Source organism: Ptychodera flava, chromosome 9 (assembly GCF_041260155.1).
Source record: "Ptychodera flava strain L36383 chromosome 9, AS_Pfla_20210202, whole genome shotgun sequence".
NCBI classification, from domain to species: Eukaryota; Metazoa; Hemichordata; class Enteropneusta; family Ptychoderidae; genus Ptychodera; species Ptychodera flava.
Window position 1 is genome coordinate 1,451,386 of NC_091936.1, and position 26,416 is coordinate 1,477,801.

The 26,416-nt window shown below is 36.8% G+C and overlaps 1 protein-coding gene across 2 annotated transcripts in view; it reads left to right on the top strand.

The window, feature by feature from the left end:
- LOC139141350 (kinesin heavy chain-like) overlaps positions 1 to 26,416 on the top strand; it is a 140,743-nt gene that overhangs the window by 29,841 nt on the left and 84,486 nt on the right. For both annotated transcript variants that reach the window (XM_070710981.1, XM_070710982.1), the window contains exons 4-8: positions 1,807 to 1,911; positions 5,125 to 5,173; positions 5,576 to 5,719; positions 16,276 to 16,400; positions 19,671 to 19,775. In XM_070710981.1, the coding sequence (XP_070567082.1) occupies positions 1,807 to 1,911; positions 5,125 to 5,173; positions 5,576 to 5,719; positions 16,276 to 16,400; positions 19,671 to 19,775 (528 nt within the window). The remainder of the gene's footprint in view (positions 1 to 1,806; positions 1,912 to 5,124; positions 5,174 to 5,575; positions 5,720 to 16,275; positions 16,401 to 19,670; positions 19,776 to 26,416) is intronic.

Sequence of the window (26,416 nt, forward strand, 5' to 3'; positions counted from 1 at the left end):
GCTTTGATATTTGTTTTACAGGTTCCAAGGGATTATTTTAATGTATGATATATTGAAATTATGGTGAAATCTGCAATGTTTAGTTTTTGAGGCAATTTTTGCCATTTTTAGTCAAAATTTCATTCTCAAAAAACTACTCGTCAGATAGCTTTGGTTGACATGGTCTTAGGGATGATCCAATGTGATATATTCAAATTATGATGAAATCTTCAATTGTGTATTTTGCAGTTATTTTAGCCACTTTTTTTCTGCCCAGTGCAATGAGCTATTAAAGATTTCCGCCTTCTTCATCAACATGTGTCAAAAATAGTTATTCTCTACATAAACACAGCGGAGCTATATCGGCCGTTAGGTCGTTTGTTAAAATATTTTTCCTAGTACTTTTGGAGTATAAACATGTGTAGCATTTCCAAGTTTCGGTGTTTCTTCAGGGTAAATCACTACCAAAGCGTAAGCTTTTGTGAACTTGAGCTCAGATAGAGAAGTCATTGTTTGTAACTTTGTTTGTTGTCAAATTGTGCCTGACACACAAAAGAAAGGTTAAATCTTTGTTTCTCAGGACTTGGGAAGTGTAGACTTGTGTAACTCGTTTGGTTTGTGCTCATCAGAGAGTTTGCTGGTATGGAATGTGAACTTTGGGTGTCTGTACCCATCAAGAGTTTTCTATAGAGTCTATGGTAAAATGTAAGACACCCAAGACACCCTTCGTTGTGAAACAAAAGCAAGCTGTAGATGTGCACAATGTATGAAATTACATGGATTGTGTTATTCTTAAACCAATATCCAAATATTATTACATCAATTTGATCGTTAATTAGATTAAATGCACAGGGTCTTTGCATGAACTAATGCTACAAGCAGAGATCAATTTCTGAAAAACTGAAAATAATGAAATTAAACTTTTTAGCCCGCTGTCTGCAACACTAAGCTTATCAGATATGTGGTTGTCATCATTGTCGTCATCCGTCTGTTTTTCAGGTTCGAAACTTCTCAAAAACAGTTAGTCCAATTTCTTCAAAGTTTAATAGGCAGGTTCTTCAGGGTGACCTTAGTGAGATTCGTTTAAATTTTGTCAAATTTGCACATTTGTATTTTTAGCTCCCCTGTCAGCAGACACGGGGCTTATCAAAGAGGCTGATTTTCTGTCATCATCATCCATCGTCCATCAACAATTGCCTTCTCCTCTACAACTTCAAGTCCAATTGCTTTGAAATTGAAACTATTCATAGAGGATGTTATCTTCAGGTGTCCATGTAATTATATACCTGACCCAAAATGTTGCCACTCAAGGTATCTGACAAAGTACTAAGTACAAAGTTACAGACATTTAAAGGATGAGATAATGCTAATATAACCATAATTATGGCTGTATGTATTTTTATTCATACTTTCTCATCCTCTTTGAAGTTTCATATTACAAGGCACTGAGAAGGACAGACCAGTTTTGAAAGTCATGGACAAAAGTTACAATCATATATGAATGGAGACTTGTCTTATGACACATTGTATGTCTTAATCATCAATTAAAGGCCTGTGTTGGCACCAAATTGTCTCCTAAGAAAATTTACTTACATGTACTAGATTACAATTTCAATGGAAAACAAAAGGCCGTCACACCTCCATAATCCTCTTACATACGACAACAAAGGCGATCCCAGGCATCGCCAAAAGTGCCTTTAAGGATGCATTTAGAGTTACAAACAAAAATTCTTATCTTTATGTGTAGGAGACATTTCTTTATATGATGTGTGATGCTGTTTTGGGTGTACAAATGTATCTCCTAATACTCATGTTGTACTTTTTCAGGGTATTCTTGGTGATCCTGATTTGCAGGGTATTATTCCCCGTATTGTACAGGATATCTTCAATTATATATACACTATGGATGAAAATTTAGAGTTTCATATAAAGGTAAAAAAGATATTCTTTCGTATTAGGGTGACCCTTTTATTTTTTAGCTATTATAGACTATAGTCTATAGAAGCTATTGGGATGGGTATCCGTCCGGCGTCAGTCTGTATGTATGTATGTATGTATGTATGTATGTATGTATGTCCGTTTGTGAGGCGTCCGTCCACTCAAATATCTTGAGAACCGCAGTACTTACTGATTTGATATTTGTTGTGTAGATGAAAAATATGATTTTGAGAAACTTTTTTTTTTAATTTTTTGATATTGTTGAAAATAGGCAAATTAATGCCAAAAAAGGCATTTTTGGTAAAAAATCTTCTTCTTCATAACCGCTGGTCAGACAGCTTTGTTGTTTGGTATACAGGTCCCTAGGGATAACCCAACTTAGATTTGTTCAAATTGTGATAAAATATGCAACTCTGTATTTTTAAGGAATTTTTTTGTCATTTTTGGTTAAAATTTGACTTACATTGTATGTAATTCTTGTACTGTATAAACCCTATCAATTCACCCAGAAATAAATAATTAATATGATTTTAAATAATTGAATTCATTAGGAAATCATCAAAGCCAAAATAATTTTAGTGTAGAATTATCAGAAAGTTCAACTTTTTTTGACAGTTCATAGTAAAATGCTTACATTCTTGGAGGATTAAAACATGTACAGGCAACTTTCCTGAATCCCAACTTTGACATATTCTGAACCGTCATTATGTATGTTATCTAAAAGAAATTGCTCATAATAGTTTGTCATGATAGGATGGTCAAATAAATAGAGATAGAGAAAGTTCTAATTTCCATTTATGGTTGACTTGGTAGGATAAAGTGGTCAATTAAAAGAGTGGTCAAAGTGATAGGGTTTTTATGGTAAAGCTGGGCTGTAAGATTCCTCATGTGCTATTTATAGCAATTATGCAATCTGTGTAAACAGTGCAATGAAAGTGTTACATGATTCCTTATAATGCTTTTATGACCTTGAACTTCTTAAGTTTCAAACATTTGACTCTTCAGTGTGCTTTCTCTGAGTACATACAGTCTCAACTTATTCAACAGAACTTACTTACAATGTTAATTTGACAGATATGCTGTTTTTTCATGACATAAATCTTGATTTAAGCAAGTCTTGTTTACTTTAATTAGAATGTATTTAACTCTCGTTTATTAGCTACTATGGACTAATATATAATATAGTCCATAGAAGCTATTGGGATGGGTATCTGTCCAGTGTCCACCGTCAGTCTGTATGTATGTATGTATGTACCGGTATGTATGTATGTATGTATGTATGTATGTATGTCCGTTTGTGAGGCGTCCGTCCACTCAAATATCTTGAGAACTGCAGTACTTACTGATTTGATATTTGTTGTGTGGATAAAATATGTGATTTTGAGAAACATTGTCTATTAATTTTTTGATATTGTTGAAAATATGCAAATTAGCGCCAAAAAAGGTGTTTTTGATAAAAAATCTTCTTCTTCATAACCACTGGTCAGACAGCTTTGTTATTTGGTATACAGGTCCCTAGGGATAACCCAATGTAGATTTGTAAAAATTGTGATAAACTATGCAAATCTGTAATTTTACGGATTTTTTTTTTCCATTTTTGGTCAGGCCATCCTGAAATGAGCTATCAAAGATATCCACCTTCTTTATCAATACATGTGTCACAAAAAGTTATTCTCTACATAACATAGTAGAGCTCTGTCGACTGTTGAGTCGCTTGTTTTTTCAAAACCGCTGGTCAGACAGCTTAAATATTTGGTTTACAAGTCCCTAGGATGACCTTAGTGAGATAATTTCATACAGTCAGGAAATACTTATTTTGTATCCATGTCTATAGTAGCTTCAGGCCCTATGTTTTTGTTTCTCATCTCCAGAGGAATACTCGGGCAGGGCGGGTGGTCGAAATAAAAAAAGTACTAAAGAAAAACTATTTGTTTCAGTTCAATGTTCTGTCCATTCAGTCTCTACAATTTTTAAGTACAAAAAACATGTATTTTTCAGTTCAATGTTCTGTCCATTCAGTCACTGTAATTTCATGTCTTTCAGTTCAGTGTTCTATGCTCTCTGTCTTTTCAGTCTGAGTCGCTGCAATCTCACAATTTGATGATGGTGATGCTGTTGCTAGGATGATAGCCTCAGAGGCGGCGCAAATAAAAAGTTTTTTTTTTATTTTCATGTCGGAGCTGAAATTTATGGTCGGTCGGGAGATGAGAAACACAAAAATAAAAAATGTCGCACAAGATTCCACAAATGTTTGTTTTCGAACCAGTGGCAAGGCGGTTGTATGATCATGGAAACAGAGACAAATCTATCTTGTCCGCCATCCTTCACTGTGTGTCATGCAACTGTGTTTCAATGCTTTAGGCTAACGTACGGGCGGTGCACTGTATATGATTTCCACACACTTGTTTCGGTGAAAAGGGCGTGAGGAAAATCCTTTCTCCGATCTGGTGCACATGGTGAGGAAATTTCTCTAGTTGGGCAAAAATACCAAACATGTTGAATATTTTGCACAAACAACAACAGCACAAAAGGAAAAAGTCACAAAAAATCTCTGGCTGAGCAAATAACATCGAAGAAAATTTTACTCAGCTTATCTACTTTCTCTCATGTGTGGTAGACATATACGGCGTAATTTGCTGTCAATCCGTAATATCTATTTGGAAGTTATTACTGTCACCTATTTTTTTTCTCAATTGATTCAGAAACGTTGTTCATGCTAACGCTCTGCTCGCTGACACAATCAAAATCTGCATCAGGTGGGAGCAAACGCCATTGCTGTGTATGGCGGTACACCAGCCTGCGGGCGAACTGCTTTCCTTTGATGACGTAACAACATGGTGGCAGCATTATTGTGGAAGAATTAAAAGTTGCAAGCTGATACCCCATTTTAAAATGCGAATTTAATGCACAAGAAATGCTCAAATGGCAAAGACGTTTGACAAGTCGATAATAGATGGATTGTGCTACAGCACAAATGGGTCAAAAAACGCTTTAATTTTCATGTCAGTTCCCCTTTAAATTTCCCCAAGTGATAGCTACATGGGTATATTTTTTTAGATTTTTGCTCTCTTATTTTGGTTTGCTACAGCATGTTTGTTGAAATGTGTTGTCTGATATCTTCCAACTTTGCATGTCAAATTTATATCAGTTCTGAGCAAAGTGGAGCACATGTCATTGACATTACTTATCATATCACTTGTTTTATAGGTATCTTACTTCGAAATTTATATGGACAAAATACGAGATCTCCTAGATGGTGAGTCAACAGGAAGACTGTTTTTTTAGTATGATTTGAAGAGAATGATTAACGAATCATTACTATCTACCTCAGAGTTGTTCTCTTTTACCATATCTCATCAAAGAACATGTACGTGTAGTCAGTGATTAGACTAGTGTTTGTTATGCAGGGTATCAAGTAGTACATAGTTTCTATTTCATCTCAATTGCATATCCATGAACCTTTATACAGTTACAAAGAGCTTTTGTCACTGTGATGCTCAGTTGCTCCAACCAATGAGTTGAGGTTTGGAAATGGTCCCTCACAAGCTACCAGTATCACCTGAACATGAGTAACACGAGTAAGTCTTTCATGAAAAGTTCAACCGCCATTCTTATTATCTTCGACTTATACATTGAACTACCATCACTTTGATTTCAGTGTCCAAGACAAATCTTTCTGTTCATGAAGACAAGAATAGAGTTCCATATGTCAAAGGTGCAACAGAGAGGTTTGTTTCCAGTCCAGAAGAAGTTATGGAGGTCATAGATGAAGGCAAGGCAAATAGACATATAGCAGTAACAAGTAAGTAGTAACATAAAGTCATTCTAAATATTCATGCAACTACATTGAACTCATGCTGTGACTTTTGTGTCAAATACTCTATGTCAACAATTTTCTTTCTGACCCAGCATTCACAGTTCATGGTTAAGACAAGATTTTTAGCTCCCATAGCCATATGTATATATGGCAATGGAAGCTATTCTTATAGGCTAGGGAAATGTCTGTATGTATGTATGTCTGTATGTCTGTATGTCTGTATGTCTGTATGTCTGTCCGTCAACATCAAAAACTCCAAAACCGCTGTACATTTCATCTTGATATTTGGTGTGTACATGGATGATGGGCTGTAGATGAGATTTTGTTCAAATGAAGTTGTCATTGCCAAAAATATGCAAATTAAGTGAAAAAATGTAAAAACAGTCAAAATTGAAAAAACTCAATAACCACTGAGAAGATTACATGAAAAATTAGCATGTAAGTACTTTGGGCTGACATGAAATGATTGTGCACATCTTGGGTCAGTATCTTGGACTTGCTATTTTTCATGAATTTTTTTGTAATTTTCTCCCATTTTTGGTCAAAAAATCTCCTGCTCTGAAACCACAAGTCCGATTGATTTGAAATTTGGTATGGAAGTGCATAGGAGTGACCTTTCCCAAATTTGGGCAAATCGTGGTGAAATTTGCATATTTTTAGTTTACACGTCCATAGACTCCCATGTATAAGGCAGATCTCCATAGACTCCCATGTATAAGGCCACGAAAAATAAAAATTTAGTTTCTCATCGTATTCATATTGCAAAAAGGATGCAGTGACACAATTTTTAGTCCCCACGGATGAAGTCCAGTGAGCTTATAGATTGGGTCATGTCCGTCTGTTCGTCCATCCGTGAGTCCATCCGTTCACACAGATATCTCAGATATTTTGACAAAATGTCATGTGACCTTGATGACCTTTGATCTCAAATATACATATTTGTCCATAACTCAGTAACCACAAGTGCTACCACCCTTCATATATGGTATGATGGGACAGCTTATGACGCCACAAATTGTACCTCATTAATTATGCACATATCTAATTTTGAGCGAGCCAATAGAGCTAGAGGTCTGATTTTTGGTATATAGGGATAACTTAGCAATACAATTTTTTTGACAAAATGTCACGTGACCTCGGTGACCTTTGACCTCAAATATACATATTTGTCCATAACTCAGTAACCACAAGTGCTACAGCCTTCATGTATGGTATGATGGGACACCTTATGACGCCACATATTGTACCTCATTAATTATGCACATATCTGATTTGAGTGAGCCAATAGAGCTAGAGGTCTGATTTTTGGTAAATAGGGATAACTTAGCAATACAATTTTTTTGACAAAATGTCACGTGACCTCGGTGACCTTTGACCTCAAATATACATATTTGTCCATAACTCAGTAACCACAAGTGCTACAGCCTTCATGTATGGTATGATGGGACACCTTATGACGCCACATATTGTACCTCATTAATTATGCGCATATCTAATTTTGAGCGAGCCAATAGAGCTAGAGGTCTGATTTTTGGTATATAGGGATAAGGCCAAAGTAATTAAATTCTTTGTTTTGCGTCCCAACCCGCTTAGGTTTTTAAGGTTTTCATAAAAAACACACACAGTGTATTTGAATAGGAAATTTTAGGACATGGCCGCTTAGCTTTTCTAAACTAAAATTTCGTTACAATTTTTTATTTGTTGCAATCAAATTACATTGTGTTAATTTTCTTGTGTGTGTTTTTCAGCCGCTTAGACGCGTACCTTTTCCCATTTAGAGTGGACGCAAAACAAAGAATTTACTTACTTTGGCCTAACTCAGCAATACAATTTTTTTTTAACAAAATATCACGTGACCTGGGTGACCTTTGACCTCAAATATACATATTTGTCCATAACTCAGTAACCACAAGTGCTACAGCCTTCATGTATGGTATGATGGGACACCTTATGACGCCACATATTATACCTCATTAATTATGCGCATATCTAATTTTGAGCGAGCCAAGAGAGCTAGAGGTCTGATTTTTGGTATATAGGGATAACTTAGCAATACAATTTTTTTGACAAAATGTCACGTGACCTCAGTGACCTTTGACCTCAAATATACATATTTGTCCATAACTCAGTAACCACAAGTGCTACAGCCTTCATGTATGGTATGATGGGACACCTTATGACGCCACATATTGTACCTCATTAATTATGCACATATCTAATTTTGAGCGAGCCAATAGAGCTAGAGGTCTGATTTTTGGTATATAGGGATAACTTAGCAATACAATTTTTTTGACATAATGTCACGTGACCTCGGTGACCTTTGACCTCAAATATACATATTTTTCCATAACTCGGTAACCACAAGTGCTACACCCTTCATGTTTGGTATGATTGGACACCTGATGACGCCACATACTGTACCTCAATAATTATGCGCATATCTCATTCTGAGCGAGCCAATAGAGCTGGATGTCTGATTTTTGGTATATAGGGATAACTTAGCAATACAATTTTTTGACCAAATGTCATGTGACCTCGATGACCTTTTACCCAAAATATATGTTTATGTCAATAAGTAAGTAACCACAAGTGCTATGTCCTTTGTATTTAGTAGGATGGGAGACCTTATGACAACACATGCTTTACCTCATTAATTATGTACACATCTAATTCTGGGCAAGCGAATAGAGCTAGAGATCTGATTTTTTGGCATATAGGGATTAATTAGCAATATAATTTTTTTTTTCAAAATGTCATGTGACCTCGATGACCTTTGACCTTGATTATACATATATATGCATATTTCAGTAACCACAAGTTCTATACCCTCCAATTTTGATAGGATATTAGACCTTAAGATGTCACATCTCAGTGATCGAAATAATCGGTGGCAATGGTGGCATTTGCCACCAAAAACTGTCAATCTGCCACCAAAATTTTTTTCTGGTGGTATTTTTCTGACACTAAATTTTGGGTCATCATGTCATCGATCCTACAGCTTGAATGAAGGAACACGCGTTGTCTGACGGCGGAAAAACTCATTAGCCAAAAGAAACCCCAAACTAATTGCGACATTTTGGCATGAATGAAAACACAGCGTGAATCCAAACTTGTGATTGGCTAATCTCAATATCGATGACAGCAGCTTTTGTACACTGGACATGTTGTTGCCCTCTGTGATAGCCGCATATGCAGTCATACCGCACAACATAAAAGCATGTTGTGACATTTTGAAAACAAAGCAAAACTGCAGCCTGCATGAATTAAATAACAATAAATACTTGCAATTCATTAGCCAGTACAGGGCTCAAAAATTCCTATCGCCCGACGCCCGTGGCTTGTGAATTTTGCGTTCGGGCAAGTAAAATCAATATGCTTCCCGTCCGACGGGCAAGTGCACCAGCGGTTGATTAACTAATTACGAAGCTCTGGAAAATTCAAGCTTGAAAACGTATTTCATTAGGTCTGTACACGCCTACAATCATTGTAAGTCCTTCAACTCTCAAAAGTTTTTTCTGAAAACCCTTGAAAATCCGCCAGACATCGCAAAATAATCGTTCTTGCTGTTGTAAAACACAAAAAGTCGTAAAAATACAGTTTTGCGACATGTTCTCTCCAACGACACGGAGTGATCTCACTGTTTGTATGTGTGCCGTAAAGTGGTATGCTCTTGACAGTGGTTGCCATTCTCTTTGTGCAAGTGCAGCATGAGTCGTATGACAGTCGATTGGCTTCACGCGATAGTGTAATTGCACCCTGTGCTTGGTAAATGGATGTAAACTTATTCGAGGCCATGGATCTCGGCAATGCTTACTGTTAAACGTAAATCAACACCCAGATGAAAAAGTACAAGTTTACATCGTAGTCGAAACGGGCTCAGTCGACCAAGGAGGCCACATATTCATATTGCAGCTACGTAGTGCGTGAGATGCAGAAAGTTTCAAATTACGTGACCTTGGTTGTTAGGGATCGGCTCTCACTTAGTGAAAACAAATCTGCACTGAAGAGTAACGAAAACGAAACTTGAATCTGCTCTCTTGACGAATACATTTATCAAAATAAAACTTTGAAAGACGGCTGTGCTCAGTGAGTAAACATGTAAACAGGTAAAAGGGTTGCAGATGTACATGTGCGCATGCATTGGCAGATAAACACTAGCAGAGCAGTTGTTTGTGATCTCAGCTTGATAATAAAGAGCAGCAGCCAGCTATGCACATTGTAAATCACACAATCTTATTACTCTTATGCAAAGATTTTAATTTGGATTAGGTTTTGGAAAAATTCCAAATTCAAAGATGTTTTCTAGATGGCCAAATCTACAGAAAAAAACTAAAGTATTCTCACATTTCTTCTGCGACATTTCAGATTTGGTAATAGTCCTTCATTTTAACAAGAATGTAGTTCATGTTTGAATCTGTCTTTTCCCTCTTTGAATTCACTTTATATGGCCAAACTCTTGCTTTCTGTTACAAATTACTAGTACAGTTATTAGAAATTTAGGGCAAGTAATTTTTCCTGTCGGGCAAGTAAAAATGAAATTCACGTGTCCCACGGTTGGTAAGTTTGAAAAAATTTTTTCGAGGCCTGCAGTATGGGTTGATTTTTTGTGACGTGTACTCACCATATTTTCAAGAATTTATAAATTAGAATGAGTATGTGGCAATGACAAAATGTTGTATTATACCGATCAAAAACTGCCACCAGATTTTTCATAATTGCCACCTGATTTTATATTCAGTGGCAAACTTTTGCCACAAGAAATAAAAAAGTATTTCTATCCCTGCATCTTGTACCTCATTTATAATGCGCATATGTATTTCTTGGCTGGCCAATACTGCTAGAGGTCTGATTTTTTTTACCGATTTAGAACCATAACTTAGACATGCCTCATGTGTTTCAAATTGGGAACAACGACATAGACCTATGTGCCCATAGATCTCAACATATACACTCCAGTGATACTTCTTAATGACCACATTTTCCTGCCCCATCAAGACTAATACTCCTATTACAAGTGGGGACTATGTCATTGTAAATGACTTGTTGAGTTAATGGTTGTATCACAGTATTCGATATATCTAATTCTGTATTTTTTCCATTTTATATTCTGAATAATTACATTAAACATATTTCACTGTCTCCAGTACATTTCATTTAAGTATTTTCACTTCATGCACTTTATCCCTTTCACACATGTTCAAATATCTGACCAGAGAACAAACACTAAATAGTCCAGGATGGGAGCTACAGTGTCATTGACGCTATTTTTACTGACCTGGTAAAGTAATTTAGTGAATTACTTGTTTTGACTGATACAACTACTGAAGATCGTACATATTTGATGTAATTTTATGGTGGTCCTTTTGCCATACTCTAATGGCTATGTGGCAAGGTACTATCTATATTATTTGAAACAACCGTAAGTTTTTACTTCCAAATACTATGAACAAGTACCATCATACATGCAAGCTATGTGTATGATGAATTATGATTGAGTTGACAGGAGCACATTTTTTAGCATCATGATACTGTTCAATGTGTTTACTCATTTGAAGGGTAAGTCTCACATAAATTCAAAGCTAATTTTGCTTAAAATGAGTAATATAATATGATTTTGCTATCCCTACTTTATCAGATCAATACATTAACCCAGGGAAACAATGCAGTTAAATGCAATATTTTGTGCGAGTTTGAAGTTGGCTGCCATTCGGTTCATTTCAGACTTCATAGGCCTGGCCACAGGAAATTACATAATCAGTTGAACACACAAGTGAGCATATCCACCACAGCCATACTGAATGCCCACCACTGTAGCTTCAACATGGTGAGAAGTTGTGCTTTTTGTGGCTGAACTAATAGCAGCGATTACCATTTTAGCATGCACAAGACAATTTTATCAAAATGACAAGAACGGAGCAGAAAAGAGGCATTCAGATGAGTTATGTCTGCAGTGCCCATTTCTGAGTGCCTCGCCTACCTGTGCCCGGGTGACTTTCGTGACATATATGCAAAGAGGGGTCAAATTGTCATACAGAGAACACATTTTGAAACATGCATTCTCCAACAAACCAGATATGAACTGAAAGTGCTCACATGTTTCATTTTATATTGCATTATGTGCAAATTTGAACCTTTGCCACATGTTTGCAACTTCATTGAAAGTATTATGATCAACACAATGAACAATATTTACCGCAGATATGAACTAATTCTAAAAGGTCATGAAGTATACAAATATGTAATTAGCTGAAATAATTTCTTTGACTGCTGTCATTGTATCACCACTTTATAGCACATGTAATATGAGGTTATCCCACGATATCAGCGCTTGGTCGGGACGTATTGCCACGAGTGAGGGTGCGAGCCGCATCACACGAGTCGAAGACGAGTGTGATGCGGCGCGCACCCTCACGAGTGGCAATACGTCCCAACCAAGCGCTGATATCGTGGGATAACCGATTTATCATATGCCCATGACCGTATATTTATGTAAAAGGTAATTAAAAATAAAGAAATTTTATTAGGGCTTTTTTTTGTCAGTCTTTCGAAGAGACTATGTTTTTATATTCTGCCGCTGGTCTGAGCGCATTGATACATGTTTGTTTACAACAGCTGATCAAGTCGTCGATCGCATCGTGTCTAGTGTATACAGTCTAAACAGGATTATTTCAGCGCAATTTACCGCAGTTCGGAAAATGAATGGAGCCAATTTACTTATTCTGGTAACCGTCCCGGTGTTCTGGTGGATAATTATTACCCCGACGATATTGTAAGTTTGAATTCACTTTAATAACTCTTGTGGAATTCTTGCTGAAACATGGCTGACGTGAACAGGAACGACGAAGTAGCGCGAAATACAACAGATTGTAAACATCAACTTTTAATTTTCTACAACAACCTGTCCTGTAACTCTCTTTAGATCTGAAATAAAGGAACGTTAAATTCATATGTACTAGTAATATGTTTCGTTTTATATCGGTAAATTTTGATTGAAGTGAAAAAGATGGATTTGATCGTTAAATGCAAGATGAACATCACATCAAAATCGGAAATAAACAACAATTGATGACGTATAACGTGCCGTATCAGACTGATGTTTTACGTTCCACGTCACGACGCGTCAGAGGAGACACTGATACGGTCATGGGTATATGATAATTACCTTTGGCCAAATCCTTCAAGCCATATATGCCAAACTGTGAAAGCTCATTAGATATGCAAATTATAAAGTAGGTGACATGAAAATGTTAAATGACCTTCAATATTGTTTTAGCCTGGTATATTCATCAATGTACACAGCATGTTTTGCCAACTTTGATCAAGTAAATCCCAGTATATATCCATAATTAGAAAAGATCATTGAAAATGCAAATAAGGAATTGTGTGAAGTAAAAATGCATAATGATTTTCAATAATCTTGTATCATAGTAGCTTCAATATATGTAGCAAGTTTCATCAACTTTGGTCCAGTCAATTCAGATATATATCCCTAATTAGCAAAGTTCATTAGATATGCAAATTAGGAATTGGCTGAAGTTAAAATGCTTAATGACTTTCAATATGTTGTATCATAATATCTTCAATGTACATAGCATGTTTCATCAACTTTGGTCAAGTTAATTCAGGTATGTATCACTAATTAACAAAGTTCATTAAATATGCAAATTAGGAATTGGCTGAAGAGAAAAATGCTCAATGACTTTCAATAATATTGTATTATAGTGTCTTTAATGTACATAGCAAGTTTCATCAATTTTGATCAAGTCAATTCAGGCTTGTTCAAGTTAAAATACTTATTAACTTTCAATAATGTTAAATAATAGTATCTTCAATATACATACCTAGTTTGTTCAATTTTTGTCCATAATGGAGAGGTGTCCGTTGTTGCCAAACTCATTAATATTCATGTCACTATTCAATTGACTTGATCAAAATTGAACAAACTTAGTATGTATATTGAAGATACTATGATTTAACATCATTGAAAGTCACTAAGCATTTTTTCTTCAGCCAATTCCTCATTTGCATTTTCCATGATCTTTTCCACTTACAGATATATATACTGGGATTTACTTGATCAAAGTTGGCAAAACATGCTGTGTACATTGATGATTATACTAGGTTAAAACAATATTGAAAGTCACTTCACATTTTCATGTCACCTACTTTATAATTTACATATCTAATGAGCTTTCACAGCTCGATATATATGGCTTGAAGGATTTGGCCAAAGGTAATTACACGTGCTATAAAGTGGTGATACAATGACAGCAGCCAAAGAAATTATTTCAGCTAATTACATATTTGTATACTTCATGACCTTTTAGAATTAATCTGCAGTAAATATTGTTCGTTGTGTTGATAATAATACTTTCAATAAAGTTGCAAACATGTGGCAAAGGTTTAAATTTACACATAACTGCAATATATAATGAAACACATGAGCATTTTCAGTTCATATCTGGTTGAAATATGCATGAACTTGTCACGTAAAGTAGAACGTACACTTAGAAATATTGTGCTAGTCAATCACTCAAAATATTGTCATGATTACTGATCAAAATTTTACTCTTTCTCTCTGTCTTTGTCATTCAATCTAAGAATTTTCGTCCCACTATGTCCTATCCTTATGTTTGATCAATGAAATAACCTATCTCCAGTTGGAGGATCCCTGCTAGAATAAGCACCCCTGGCTGGTGAAGTTGGCATGACATCACTGTACATCACTGTACTCTAATTAGCCCTGGGTACCATACTTTGGACAGCAGTGGGCCTTGGCCTGTGTTATGTAAAATATTGCACACACAAAATAATCAACATGCCAAACGTGCCTATACTAATACCATACTAATACAGACTGACAGACACAAGTGTTTGGTGGTGGGGGGGGGGGTGTCAAGGCCAACAACTCTATAATAACATTGAGTGGCTGTCAGCCAAATGTTGCCACCATTTGCATATCAAACAACAAATTCTCAAGACAGCAAGAGGAGGAGAATCAGGAGCTAGCAGCACATCATGATACAGATTCTAAAGACAACAAAAGGAGGAAAATCAGAAGTTAGCTGGATAGGGAGGGAGGATGGAGAATACTGGAAGATCGAAGTCACTATGGTTTACTATGAGGTGGCCTCGTCCAAGGACTGTGTTACGCACAGCCTTGAACCTGGCCCATTTACAGAGAGAACAAGAAGCCATATAGTGAAATGGCTAGCAAAACAGCCAGTCATTTGACGAAATTGTAAACAGTTTGAAGGTTATCTTTGGTGAGAGCACTGAATGTCTGTAATCTAGATATTTCAGTCCCCATTGCGACGTAAAATAACAGCAGACATACAAGCAGTCGCAGTTTACCAACCATAGACACCCTGCCCTTCGATCACACCCCTTGAATTTTCCCAAACTTTGCAGTTACATTATGGAATACACTATAGGGACTCTGACATGACGCAGAATTTTTCCCTCCTGGACTTGAAATCTGAATCTGATACATGACTGTCTGAGGTCGCTTGCAATAAGACACATACTAGTTGAAACAACCTGTGCTAATTTTTATCATGTTTCCTGCACCCGTTTGGCTTGGATGAGTTCATTTTAGGACAGGGGTATCCATGATTTACAGCACAAATTTGTCAGCAATATACTCCATTTAAAGAAATGTACTCAAATCACCAAAAAATTTATGGCTCACAGTTTGGATAAGGCTTATTTTCGCGCCATTTGTACAGTGTCTCCGACTGCTCTTGCTGTGGAATTCCATGTTTTGTGCAAATTCAGTTTCAATCATTTCAAATATAAGTTTTAGTAGCGATAAACATCAAAACAATATGCAATCCTCAGTGCTGGTTTTACTTCTGGGTTTTAGCGCTCATTGACGGCGCAGTTGCTACCAACACAGGGTATGCGTGTACGAGTTCAGGGTTGTGACGTTGTGACTACATAACCGAATTTACAGAACCCGATAAATTAGCATAGCATATATACAGAAGATGCAACATTGCTGCCTCTGTGGGCACCGTACCCTTTTGACACCAAAGCCTAAGTTGCTCACTAACTCAAAACCTTAGGGGGAAAACTGTTTCATACACCATGATTGAATTAGTGTGTGCCTAATGTTGATATGACGTATCACTGAGTTGAAAGGGGATACATGAAGCTCACATTTATAACATTTGAAATCGTTCAAGAAAACAATGATCATTGTCAATTTTTCACATATGATTACGGCTGTGAAATTTGATTGCTTGTTACAAAGTCATGAGTATTCACTGGTATCAACCCGCGTTGCGAGGGATTGCAACGTTTCAGGGGAATCGCTCATAAATCACGGCCACTTTGATTTTGACATGACCTCTGAAATGACATGTTTACCATATTCTCCAACTGGAAGATTGTGCATAAGATTTACTTTTTTTACCACCAGAATGTGCTTTCATTCTACCTTTTATCCATACAGTACACATAGTTTTACAAACTTCTTGTATTACAAACTACTTGCAATACATCAACCACAACTCTTCCTGTATTTTTGTCCTTTGTAGATATGAATGAGCATAGCTCACGCAGTCATAGTATCTTCCTCATCAATGTTAAACAAGAAAATATTGAAACTCAGAAGAAACTCAGTGGTAAACTATACCTGGTGGACTTAGCTGGTAGTGAAAAAGTAAGTCACTGTACTACAAACCTTCAATGTTGATCAAGAGTTGATAGATCACTGTGTGTTTATATCAGAATTAAGCAACAGTGAATAGTTAGTTTAGGTATTCTTTCTAAACCTTAGAATCTGATGTATGTCTGGACATCTCAATTGAAGTTTTCATGTGTGTGCATTTGTGTGTATGTCTAGATTGAGTTGCTATCATACAATTTTTATTGTTTCGACTATAAACTAAATCATGGTTACAGATTTATTAGTCCCTATGGATGAAGTCCAGGTTACTTATAGATTTGGCTCTGTCCATGCCCACACAGTTATCTCAGACATGCTTGGCCCAATTCCTTTCAAACTTGGCACAAGGATAACACACAATAGCATATATTCACATTGATTTGTCGTGTGATACAATCCAATATGCCATGACAAATGTCTTCATGAAATGATCCAAAATGGCCTCCTGGCAGCCATTTTCATGCAATTTTTTTCATGTCCAAGACATGTCATGACAAATTTCTTTTAACCCTTTTCATGCCAAGTCAGTGAAAATGCGCTCGAAATTCGGTGTAGCCAGAATCCGAGCACCAGTGGCTGTTTTCCTGCCAAGTCGGTGGAAATCGGGCCGGTTTTCAGTACCCCGTTTCCTGCTTAGTTGATGGCACTACTCGTAGCTATCCCTTGTGCGTTTAGGGGTCATCCGAGGACAGTTTTCTGACAAGGAACACCTTTTTCCCATGAAATGGGTTCGCAGGGAGTTGAATGACAGGGAAAGGTGCAGAAATCTGTCCTCCAGTCCCCCACACCCGAGGGGGGACTTTTTTTTTACCGCATTTTAGCGGATTTGGCAGGAATGCATGGTGACATTTTCTGGCAGAGTTGGTCGTACTTCGGTCCCGGGCACTTACAGATTGCCGCCAAGCTTGACCAACTCGGCAATGCTAATCTAAAGGGCTACTGCTTAAAAACGACTTGGCAGATGGTGCCAATGGTGCGAGATGAAAATCACTGATTCAGTTGTGATTGATGGAAAATGAGAACATATTTTTGACAGGACAGCTTGACTTGTTCCTCCGATGGTACAGATATGAACGACTCGGCAATACCATTATAAACTAGTGTCGGACATTTTCAGCTGGGCTTTAGCTCTGCAAGTTCAAGCCAGGCAACGTCATTCACTGCCTTGGCCGTGCCATTCAATGGACATGGCTTTGGATTATTTATTCCATTGTTTGCAGTATTGGCATTGGCTTGCAGGCAAACGTAACAGGTTGCCATGGACTTGAAGCTATGTACACTTTAGCGTATAGAGGATTCTAGAAGAGACATAAGGTCAATGGTACGAGTTTACCGCCTGTACTGAGCAGGGACTGCTTTTGTTATGCAAAGCAGGATGGAGGGTGAAATTTTTGCAAGGGTGTTCTGAGAGGTATGTGAGGCCTGAATCGGCCCACTGGGCAGGATTACACTTACCAAGCAACGACAGTAAAAACCCGTACCTAACTGAGGACCACACAGCTGACTTGGTAATAAATAGTAACTCTCCTAAGCTAACTCCGAAATGAATCAGCTAAACTACATACAAGCTTTTTTAATGGCAAAGCTAAGTCGTTAAGACTATGTCAAAACCGTAGAATTGTGCGACTCTGCCTAGTCGTTAAAAGTACATGGCCAAGTGACACAACCCAGGGGAAACAGGACAGGTTTGAGGGTGCTGCCACACCCCTAGCACTAACCCCTGGGTCTTCTACTCGCCCATGAGGGAGGTGATGTTTCCGTGGAGCTGATATGCATAATGGCGAACGAGCTTTACTTCCACAAAGGTAAGCATGAAACGGTGATAAAAGTACACGTCCCCTGGGACAAACGAAGCCTCAGACCTCGTTATTTTTCCTGCACAACCCTACAGGCAGGTGCCCCTCTATACGGCATGTAAAATTTTGGAAGTCTTGCATGTTTATAGAGGGCTAATCGTACCCCTGAAATGCGGTATTTTCCTGCCAAATGCCTGGCAGGAAAGAGTGCAGGAGAGCCAATTTTCCGCAGGCGCCGAAAAGGGGGCCGGTTTCGAACGACTGGTGGGACAGCATGCAGGGTGGCTCGGCACGAAAAGGGTTAAACTTGGCACAAGGACAATGGACTGTGACTTACATAATTATGTATGTCAAATGACTTCATGATACGATCCAGTATGGCGCCTAGTCAGCCATTTTCTTGCGATTTTTCGTGCCCAGAGCTATTTTTAAACCATGCCTGGACTTATTTCTTTTAAACTTGGCACAAGGACTACACACTACAATTTACATATGCTTATCAAATTTCTTCATGATACAATCCAATATAGCAGGCAGGCAGCCATTCAGTTCTGATTTTTTCTTGCTCACTCTGATTACAGTACGTATAAACTGACATGCAGTATTTTTTATCATGACAGAATCCAGTTGTTGTTTATGAGGTGTTCAAATATACTCTACACTCATATATGTAGTTTAGTGAAATGCATGTTTGTACCTTTATATGCTCTTCATAGCTGCAATTGATATGTTTTTTTTTAAATGCCAAAAGTATTTTTACTGCAATTCCATTGTCCTCTACAGAACCCAGGGAACCTGTCAACATTATTCATTTTTGAGCATTGTTCAGGCACATTCAAGTGAACCCCATTCAGTTCACTTGGAACACAACTCAAGCAACTATTGCAAGATTACATGTGATACGACCTCTACAACCTCTGGACTTGAAAAAATGACATCACTACTTGCAAGACACTTGCCTCAATTCTATCCTTGGACTATTTCACTATCACCATTGTCATCTACATACCTGACCTTGCTAAAACAATTGTCTTTAATTGGTAGCATACCGCAGACACATTCAAGTCCACCCCATTCAGTACACTTTGAACATAATCAAGTAGTCATGGAAACTGTATGTGACAGCACCCTATTACAGCCATTTATATATTTTCCATGTTCTGATTTAAATAAACACAAGCAACTTTCATCATATGTCAGCACTTCTATTAAAAGAGAAAAGGGAAACCTTCTTTTGCCAATTTGCCACTTCTGGACTTTTAAACTGCATTTACAATCACATTTGTACACTTTTGCATTTGTGTACATTGGCAAATAAATATTTGGCTGGGACTATGTCATTAATGAGGACTTATTTATTAATTTATTAGTTGTAAATCTTCTGTGACATTTTCCTTTAGTTAGACCCTGAAATCAGGATTTTATAAATAATCTAAATATTAACAAATGGAACTGTCTTTACTTGCAGGTGAGTAAAACTGGTGCTGAAGGAACTGTGCTAGATGAAGCTAAGAATATCAACAAATCTCTGTCAGCATTGGGGAATGTCATCTCAGCTCTTGCTGAAGGCACTGTAAGTATTCATATCCATCTTCTCACTTGACTCCTGATGACTCATGTGATGGTCTCATTCAGATGTGTTCAAATTATGATAAAGCACCTTGTAGAGTTCAGGGCTGGTGGAAAGTAATCTGAATAGCAGAAAATATTTTTGAGCATTCAGTGTTGATGAACTGGTAGCAGTTTCTGTGATGTTTTTCTTGTTTACACTCTATGTGTCTGCCCACAAATGCTTTGCGTATGCCACATACTTTGCGTATGCCACATGCTAGAGACAGAGATATCTCAAAACCTGGTCAGAAACTTTTTTTTAATCTCCAATTGCCATGGCAACAGAAGCTAAAGGGGTAGTAGCCATCCAGTGTCTGTTGTCTGTACATTTGATGTCTGTGTCACTCTGCCAGGCTGTCGATGTAACTGAAAATTGGTTTCTGCACTTGAGTTAACACCTAACAGCACCTGCCAATCACATTCAGTGTTCGCTACACTGCTGCATAATTACTGACCAGTTCAAGCAACTTTCACGTTTGCCAGCATAGTTCATTTTTAGTCCCCCTGGACAAAGTCCAGGGGACTTATGGTTTGGGCTCCGTCCATCTGTATGTCTGTCCACGTAGGTATCTCAGGTATGTCTGAACCAATTCCTGTCAAACTTGGTACAAGGATAATACACTATGGCATACATAGGCACGTCCATTGTTTTAGGTGTGGCACGCATAATTAGCGCAAATTTGCATAATTAGTGATTTTTGAAAAAGAGCTGTTTCTTAAGAGACTGCACCTAGTTTGATGAAACTTTGTACACATGTTAATCACACACAGATCTAATAGAACATAAAGACATTTGTCAGTATTATGTCAATTAATTGCTAATTTGCATAAATTATGAATTTTCATAATTCCATCAATATTTCAATAAATACTGACTCAAATTTGATGAAAATTCTTACAAATTTATACATACCAGAGCTGTAACTTTGTGCAAAGGCATTCGGCAGAATCATGTTAAATAAGAGCTAATTTTCATATTTGATGAACTTTTGTAATTAGGGTGCTATGTCAAGAAATACCCACTCAAATTTGATGAAACATGGTACAGATGCTGATACACCAGAGCTGTAACAGTATGCAAAGACAGGTAGCATTATCATGGCATTTAATTGCTAATTTGCATATTTTATGAATTTCTGTAATTAAGGAAATATGTCTAGAAATATGACAGCAAATTTGATGGAACTTGGTATAGATGTTGATCTCAAAGTGTTGTAATAGCGAATAAAGACATTCAGCAGTATCTTGTGAATTAATTGCTAATTTGCATGGTTAATGAACTTTCCCAATTAGTATGCTGTGTCCAGAAATAGTGCACCAAATTTGATGAAACTCAAATACAGATGTTGATCTCAAAGTGTTGTAGTAGCACGCTGAAAGCTGGGTACCTAATTTGCATGCATAATGAGGATTTTGCTTCAAACCAACACGCACACCCAGCGCCCACAAGTGACGGTTGGTCGGTTTTCTCCATAGTGGGAAAATACAGATTTTCGTTCAAGTGCTCCATAGATTTTCAAGTTGTCCATTCTTTGCGTTCCTAACAAGTGTTATCATAGTCTGGAGGAAAAAAAATCAACTTCTGTGGAGTAGTTTTTCGTGAATCCCCGATGTTATTTTTGACCGCGGCCAGTGCAAGGTCCCGTTAAAAATTGCGTCGTTTTCGTTAACAAGTCTTTGACGACCCCAATTGGGTATTTTCTCCAAGACCAAACCTGCATTACTTTGTGTAACCAATTATTTTTGGTGTTCAAGGTCTAGTTACTGAAAAATCGCTGGCGAAACTTTGCTGTAAATCTGACTTCGCCACTCCCTATTCATACATGTACATAGATGGCCGCCAGTTTACACGCACGTATATACTGACTGTGGACGTACCACTTCAGTTACAGGGTACATAGGTATCTGTACGTAATGTCCCTCCATGCACAGTATCACACGTGTCTGTGCAGCGTCTTTGGCTTCGCCGACACACATGCACCGTGTAGTTATTTATACGGCAAAACAACGTCTGGGTTTACACGTCACTTTTAATCGACAATTAACCCTAACAATTTCAAAAGAAATGTATACAGAATCTTTATACACGAGATAATAAACGGTAAACTTCATGAAAGCATTAACCCTTTTCCTGCCAGACAGTAATAACTTTATCACTTCCCCATCAGCGAAGTCAGTAAAAAGCGGTATTGAGCCAAAAAATGACGTTTTTTCATCCACTTGGCTTGGTATGTTATAGCATCTTTTGTCCAAAAAAAATTAACTTTACAGTATTTGGTTTCAACAGCCTTCAAATGTACAGTATTATGTTAAAATACATCATATGGAATATGTTGTGTTTCATTAATTTTAACAATCTTGACCTTGTTGTGAAATATGGACTTGGCAGGAAAATGGTTAAACATCTTACCACCGGGTATCAAATACGAGGAGTTTTCTGAATGCTGGGGTGAGGTCATCGCATACAAGTGCGTCGTTTGCGTTAACATAGTCCTACACTGTTCCCATTCATACAGAACGCGGGAAAACCAATCATGAATATGTATACAGAGCTTGAATTGGGTTCACAGCCTTTAACCCTTGTTTCTTAGCCAAGCAATCTACAGATGCGTATCCCCCTATGATTACGACGTTGCTATGCACAAAGCTACGGGGAAAATAAATGTCCGTTTCGCTTACTTTATTGCTATAAAACTGCACAAACAAGGAACCTGGTGGTTCATTACTCTTCAAAATGCTTATACATGATTTTTGTTTGTTTGTAAAGGAACGATTACGGATTAATAGAGCAAGAAATTTCAGGTGATCCGTATCCCACGGTCTGCAGGGCTGCCATGATGCTTCTGAAGGCTGCATCTCAAAGAGAGGCTGTCCCTCATTATAATATCATTTGCATGCCTTGAATTTATGCAAATCTGGTACCCAGCTCTCAGTTTGGTAGCATGCAAAGACATTAATCATACCATGTCAATTAATTGCATATTTGCATATTTAATGAGTTCATAATCAGACTGATACATCAAGAAATACATCTTCAGATTTGTTGACACTTGGTATAGATGTTGAGCTCATTTTGCTTTAACTGTGTATAAGGAGATTTATCAGTATCATGTTAATTAATTTCTAATTTGAATATTTAATGGCTTTTCCTTATTAGTGAGATACATCCAGAAATCCTGCATCAAATTTTATGAAACACGGTACAGATATTGATCTTCCAGTAGGGTAAATATGTATACCAAGTGAAAATTTTAAAATCACTTAATTGCTTTTTTAATGCATTTTCCAAAGAGTGCTAGGGAAATGATGAAAAATGCTTTTTATCTGGACAAAATCGGTTCAGTCATTCAAAAGTTATGAAGATTTTTGTGTATGTAAAACATCGTGGCCGAAGGTCATAGTATTGGAAAAAAGTTAAAATTGATGAAATTATAGATTTTAATATAGGCTTGGTTTCCCTAACATACATGACTCTGTAACAAATATGATGCTAAAAGTATTTAAAAGTAACTTCTTTTTACAAAATAATTTGATCTTTGACCAAAGGAAATTTACTCTTTGACGTAGACACATCCAAATATGGCAGTTTGTCCAATTCTGCATCGTCGCGGAAAATTTATAAAATGACTGAAAAAATACAAATTTTGCAGATTTACAGTCATTCTGATGCAAAATTATTGGTGAACTTACAAAGCATTGTTAATCTATATGCACTACTACTGTAGTGTAATTAAAAGAAAGGAAAGTTCATGCAGGAAAGGTAATGAGATAGTCAGAAATGCAGTGTTAAGTTTGACTTTACTGCAAAATGTGCTTTTGCGGGATATAACAAAAATAGGGTAAAATATGAAAATTAGCCGTGTTTGGCAAAATCTACTCAAGAACATTGACGTTTAAAAAGTGCAACCGAAGCATATCAGCAAAGAAAAACAATTTTTCAACAAGTTTCAAATATAAATATGGTAAACTTACTTCCCAGATCACTGTAATTTTGACCAAAAATGTCACTTTTGTACAAAAAATGACATTCACATCGGGTGATAAAATATGAAAAGTTACCATGTACAAATGTATACGCAATGTCTGAGCAAGTATTTTATAGAGTAAAACCATCTTTTCTGGGTTTTTATCTCTAGAAAACCCTTTGTTATTAGTACCAATGAACATTCAGCAACAAAACTTCTCTAAACGATAAAAAAATGTGACAGAAAAACCCATTTATGCAAATTTCTTGCTTTAAATGAGTCCGCCACCTGAGAGCCTGCGTGTGAATATACTTTTGTTAGTTAACCACCGGCTACGAAAATTTAAGAAATTTTTGAAATGTTTATGGAGTTCATAGCAAAATTTTGATGAAGGAATATCTACTTTAGCAAAAATAACCTACACCAAGTGTTTCCATGGCAACCATTCTTTTAATTAAATTGTCAGTTATCAACAAATTCCTTTTGTATGCCAGTACAGCTCATCTCAGAACCGGACATACTTATATACACAAATGATTTGGCAACACCCTGAAAATTAAATGATCTTCAACAGCTCTGATTTACATTTTCATAATTTCCTAAACATTTTTTGTTTTTTGGAACACCTCAAATTATATAATTGATTTTACTGTATAGAATATTTGAGGTTTTAATCTTACCATGATCCACTATATTTTTTGGTTTTTGGGAACATTCAAAGTGAAAGTAAGTGGAATTTGAAAACTGTTGAAGATCATTTTTAGCTCCCATTTATGCATACGTATATATGCAAATGGGAGGTATTCTTATAAGGTGGAAAAATGTCGTCTGTATGTATGTATGTATGTACGTATGTATGTATGTATGTATGTATGTATGTCCGTCCACATCAAAAACTCCTAAACCGTAGCACCTACTGTCTTAGTATTTGGTGTACAGGTGCACCTAGGGGTGGAGATGTGAATTTGTTCAAATGAACATGTCAGTGCCAAAAATATGCAAATGAGGGGAAAAAAAGGAAAAATCCTGCAAATGGCTAAAACTCAGTAAGCATTGGTCAGATTTGGTTGAAACTTGGTATGCAGATTTCTTTAGGTATTCTAAATTATGTGTGCAAAAATTGGGATGAAATTTGCATGTTTGTATTTTTAGGGTATTTTTTCCCTTTTTAGTCAAAAAAATCTTGTTCTCTGAAAGTGCTCGTCTGATTGCTATGAAACTTCATATTCATGTTCCTCAGAATGACCTCAGTCATGCTTGTACAAATTGTATTGATATTGTCATATTTGTAATTTTGGGGCAATTTTCCCAATTTTTGATAAAAACATTTTTTATCCAAAAACTACTGATTTGATAGCTCTGATATTTGGTATACAGGTATCTAAGATTAATCTCAATATAATGTATTGAAGGTATGTTGAAACTGGCAATTTTTATTTTATTTTTGGGGCAATTTTTGCCTTTTTTGGTCAAAAAAATTTTCTCCTAAAACTTCTGATCTGGTAGCTTTAATATTTAGTGTACAGGTTCCTAGGGTTTATGTTAATTAGATATATTTAAAATTAGGATGAAATCTGCAATTTTGTATTTTGGGGGGCAATTTTTTTCATTTTTGGTAAAAAAATTTGTTTCTCAAAATTTACCAGTCTGATTGCTTTGATATTTAGTAAACCAGTTCTTAGGGTTTTTGTTAATAAGATATATTGAAATTAAGTTGAAATCCGAAATTTTGAATTTTTGGGGCAACTTTGCGAAACTGTCAGTGTTACTGGGATATCTTTCATTTTTACCTTCTCGTGTCTATTTATAGACAGAGAAGGTATTAGAGTTGAAAACCAATATGCTGCTGTCAAGAACTTCCGTCTGTCAAGATCCGTTGACGTCATGCCATTGTGATGGGTCATATCATAAACTGGTGGGGGTGTTCATGGCTCAGGTTGAGGTGTGGGAGAACGATTTTGAGCTATGACAAAAATCAAAAGGGACTTAGCGGCATAGCCACAGTGTTAAGCCTTTCTCCAAGGTTTCTTAGTTGACTACAATCTATTACAGACTACTGAGCTGACGTTAGGGGTACTCACTTTGTGTTTGCTCACTCTGTGAGCGCTAGTGTTTGGTACTGAGTTGCGTGGATATCCCCTCATGGCCTCACGTGATCTGGGCCTGTTGCATAATCTGCAGAGATGATCATATGCCTCCGAGTCTGAAAACTGTCATTGTGTAAGCCTGTAGGCATTTTCCTTGCATTTTTTCTCATTTAATTTTGCAAAATATCGGCGAGTACCTCAATATTTCAAGATAACCCTTTCTTCCCAATCGTTTCCTGGAGTTTCAGAGTCATATGAACGAAAATGAGTGAAAATTTTAGACAGGAAAATCGGACGTCGGCCATGTTCAATGTTTACAGTACAATCAGAAGTTTACGTGGAGGAATTAACCAACAAACACAGGAGTGTTCATGATGCCCGCCCTCTAGAGGCAGACCCTCCTATATGAAGTACCACATTTGATGCTTGTGGAAAGCTTGACCACACAATGGAGCATTTAAACTTTTAGAAAATGACAAACTGAATAAGAAGGTATTCAGAAAATGTCAAATACTGAGGAAAAATGCGCAAATATTCAAAATAAACAGGTT